Source organism: Rhinoderma darwinii, chromosome 2 (assembly GCF_050947455.1).
Source record: "Rhinoderma darwinii isolate aRhiDar2 chromosome 2, aRhiDar2.hap1, whole genome shotgun sequence".
Taxonomy (NCBI): Eukaryota; Metazoa; Chordata; class Amphibia; order Anura; family Rhinodermatidae; genus Rhinoderma; species Rhinoderma darwinii.
Genome location: NC_134688.1, coordinates 86,190,740 through 86,191,039, shown reverse-complemented (window position 1 = coordinate 86,191,039; position 300 = coordinate 86,190,740). Strand labels below are relative to the sequence as shown.

The following is a 300-nucleotide window of genomic DNA, read 5'->3' as shown; positions in this document are numbered from 1 at the left end:
AATATATATATATTTATTTATTTATGTATATATTTATATATGCATAGAGCCTACAAAGCATCAGATTCCTGTATATTCACAGTTGGGGATGCAAAAAGAAGCTTGTAGTTTTGGGGTGCTGGGACCAGTGGTAGATTCTGTCATTTGCATTCCATTTCTATATTAAATAATCCATAGTTCATTTGGAGAAATGTCTTATACATGGGAATGAGATAAATATTTGTTCAGGGAGGGGTTTTGGAGGAAGTTTGGGGGGTAATCGGGTTCCCCCTCTTGTCAGGTATTATGGAGATGAGAAGT

The 300-nt window shown here is 35.7% G+C and overlaps 1 protein-coding gene across 1 annotated transcript in view; it reads right to left on the bottom strand.

Annotated features, from left to right (window-relative positions):
- Positions 1-276: 276 nt before the first annotated feature.
- The window catches only part of HOXC13 (homeobox C13), a 5,703-nt gene continuing 5,679 nt past the window's right edge, over positions 277-300 (bottom strand). Inside the window, exon 2 of the mRNA XM_075850096.1 lies at positions 277-300. This exon is cut by the window's right edge and continues 233 nt beyond it. Within this exon, the coding sequence (XP_075706211.1) occupies positions 277-300 (24 nt within the window).